At 41.2% G+C, this 2,526-nt stretch overlaps 1 protein-coding gene across 2 annotated transcripts in view; it reads left to right on the forward strand.

The window, feature by feature from the left end:
* LOC109968436 (transmembrane protein 263) overlaps nucleotides 1-2,034 on the forward strand; it is a 10,599-nt gene extending 8,565 nt beyond the window's left edge. For both annotated transcript variants that reach the window (XM_020614702.1, XM_020614703.1), the window contains one exon: nucleotides 1,216-2,034. In XM_020614702.1, the coding sequence (XP_020470358.1) occupies nucleotides 1,216-1,496 (281 nt within the window). In that variant the 3' untranslated portion in view covers nucleotides 1,497-2,034. The remainder of the gene's footprint in view (nucleotides 1-1,215) is intronic.
* Nucleotides 2,035-2,526: the final 492 nt, after the last annotated feature.

Here is a 2,526-nt window from a genome sequence, read left to right on the forward strand (position 1 = left end):
CAAGTGAATCATGAGCTACTGAGCTCCAAAGGATCCTTCCATCTTTGGACTTGAATCTTTCTGCTGGAGTAACTTCCCCACTGGTGACCTCCTCATCAGACCCAGATGTGTCTGTGTCCTCTGGAAGCTCCACGTTGTCTTCCTCTTCAGATACCAGTTCATCCATATCGCTTTGTTGCTCTGTGTTTTCTTCCTCATTTTCTCCTAAAATAATATCCAGAACTTGGCTCACTGAAAATCTTTTTCTCATTTTTGCATGCTCCAAATTGTGAGATATACACTCTGCAAGTCACCAATTATGTACTGAAGTCACAGGTCTGGACATGCCCAGAAATGCCCAGGTAAACACAGCACATGATTGGAAGAGGAGCTGGCTGTCAGTGTCTGGGCTGAAATTGCACTTATAATTTTAGTTTTGACTCTTTTAGTGATTTATAATCTTATTTTTAGGACTGGGTAGAAACCGACCCTAACAACACAAACGCTACAATTTCAGTAGGAGCATTTTATAATTTGGTAAGATTTTTTTATTTTTTTATTTTGTTGAGATAAAGGTTACTGACAAAGTCAAAAAGCCTTGAAGCAATAAACTAATTTTTTTTTGGTACTTTTATGCTTTTAAAACTGAAAATGGGTTGGTGCCGACCCTAACACAAGAGGAAGGTTAAAGGATCTTTTTCCTATACCTTTACTATATGTGTAAATTCTTGTTGTGTATTTTCAATAGACCTTGACAAAGGTTTTATGCTGAAACACGCTGGTTTTTTATCTTTGCATTAAAGTTCCACGGAACACTGCAGGTGTTGCCAGACCTTTTGTTTTCCAGTTTGTTTTCCTTGTGTGTTTTGTACCTTGGCAGGGGGTGAAATTGCACCAATAACGCCTGCCCTAACTGTGTTGATGAATAAATTAATATCAGCCAAACCACAGCATGTGGACTTAATATCCTGTCATTCAATGCTTGTGCACTGTAGGATATTATAAAACTGAAGAAAGAGAACTGGTGAGTATCCTGTGTGCTTACAATAGTTATTAATTAAGGCTTCATTACAAAATATATTTTAAAATCCATCAGTGATGCAGCCTGTGAAAGAATAGAAAGCAGACGTTGTCCCTGCCATCATAACATTTTTAACATGGTATGTTCTCTCTCTTGTTTCTCTCTCTTCCCTCTGTATTTGTTTCTCTGCCTCTCTCTATCATTGTCTGTCTCAGACACAGATAAGGACCACCCCAGGCCAGATGGAGGAGTCGTGTGGAGAGTGGGCGGTGGTCTGTTCAGCATGACACGAAATGTCGTTGGTGCAACTCTAGGGGGTGTTGCATGGGTAGGAACTAAAAGTTTTGAACTCACCAAGACAGCTGTGACCAGTGTGCCGGCAGCCAGTGCAGGATTGGTCAAAGGGAGCGTCTCTATGGTAACAGGAGGTGTTGGAGCAGTAGGTTCTGTCATGGCAAGTAAAGTCACACCAAGGAAGAAGGACAAAGCTGACTGATGGACAGTGGGCTCTGTGTGTATATATGTGTGCAAGTGTGGCAAGTGTGTGTGTGTGTATAACGCAAATGAGCAAAATACCTGGGAGATTCAGAGTGGATTTTTCCCATAGTTCTCTAGATTGAAGCAGTATATTCACTCATGCAGCTACAAAGACACAAAGAAAACAGCCACATGTCAGTCATTGTCCATGGAAGACACAAGGGGGCATGGGCATCAGTGGTGCAAAGGTGAACAAGCACCAATGAAACTGTCTTATGGTGCATTGGAGCAACACATTAGGTAATGCCACAGAAAACACCTGTCCAATCAGAGCTGAGTATGTAAATAGTAAAACATGCCCAGGTTGAATGAGAAGTACAGACACTGTCTGCATGTCTGAACACATAGTAATATTTTAGCTAAACTTAGCAGAATCCAACTATTAACATTAACAAAATTTGGAGAAATTTTATCTTTGAGTTTAGAATAAGGATAATCACCTTTATTGGCCAAGTATGTTACACACAAGGAATTTGTTTCTGGTAGAGAACCGATGGCAGCCAGCTGTGGCGCCACCTCAGCCGATGGCTCTAACCATTGGGGGTAATGGGGGGGTTCAGTGTCTTGCCCAAGGAAACTTTGACATGTGGACTGCTGCACTGAGATTCGAACCTTCGACCTCCTGGTTGAGAGGCGACTACTCTACCCACTGCACCCCTGTCACACCCCCTGTTTTCAGAGAATATAAACTTGAATTTCAGTCCCAACAAAGGGACTAAGTCCGTGAAGCACTTTGTTGACATTTTGAATCAAGTTTTATGAGTGTCAGAACTAGTATTTAGGTTTGTCTTGTTAGAACTCGCTCCACAGTCTAAAAAGCTTTTTGTTCAATCTGACAAATGCTTTTTGCGTTTCCTTTTCCTCTGTGAAATTAGGATCTGATGCGAATACATGACCTACACTACTATTTTACACCATTTCAGCCACTCTGTTGTAATTTTCAGTTGCACTGAGGCAGCATTAGCCAGCATCCAGTTAACATAAGTTAA

This window comes from Monopterus albus, unplaced genomic scaffold (assembly GCF_001952655.1).
Source record: "Monopterus albus unplaced genomic scaffold, M_albus_1.0 scaffold149.1, whole genome shotgun sequence".
NCBI classification, from domain to species: domain Eukaryota; kingdom Metazoa; phylum Chordata; class Actinopteri; order Synbranchiformes; family Synbranchidae; genus Monopterus; species Monopterus albus.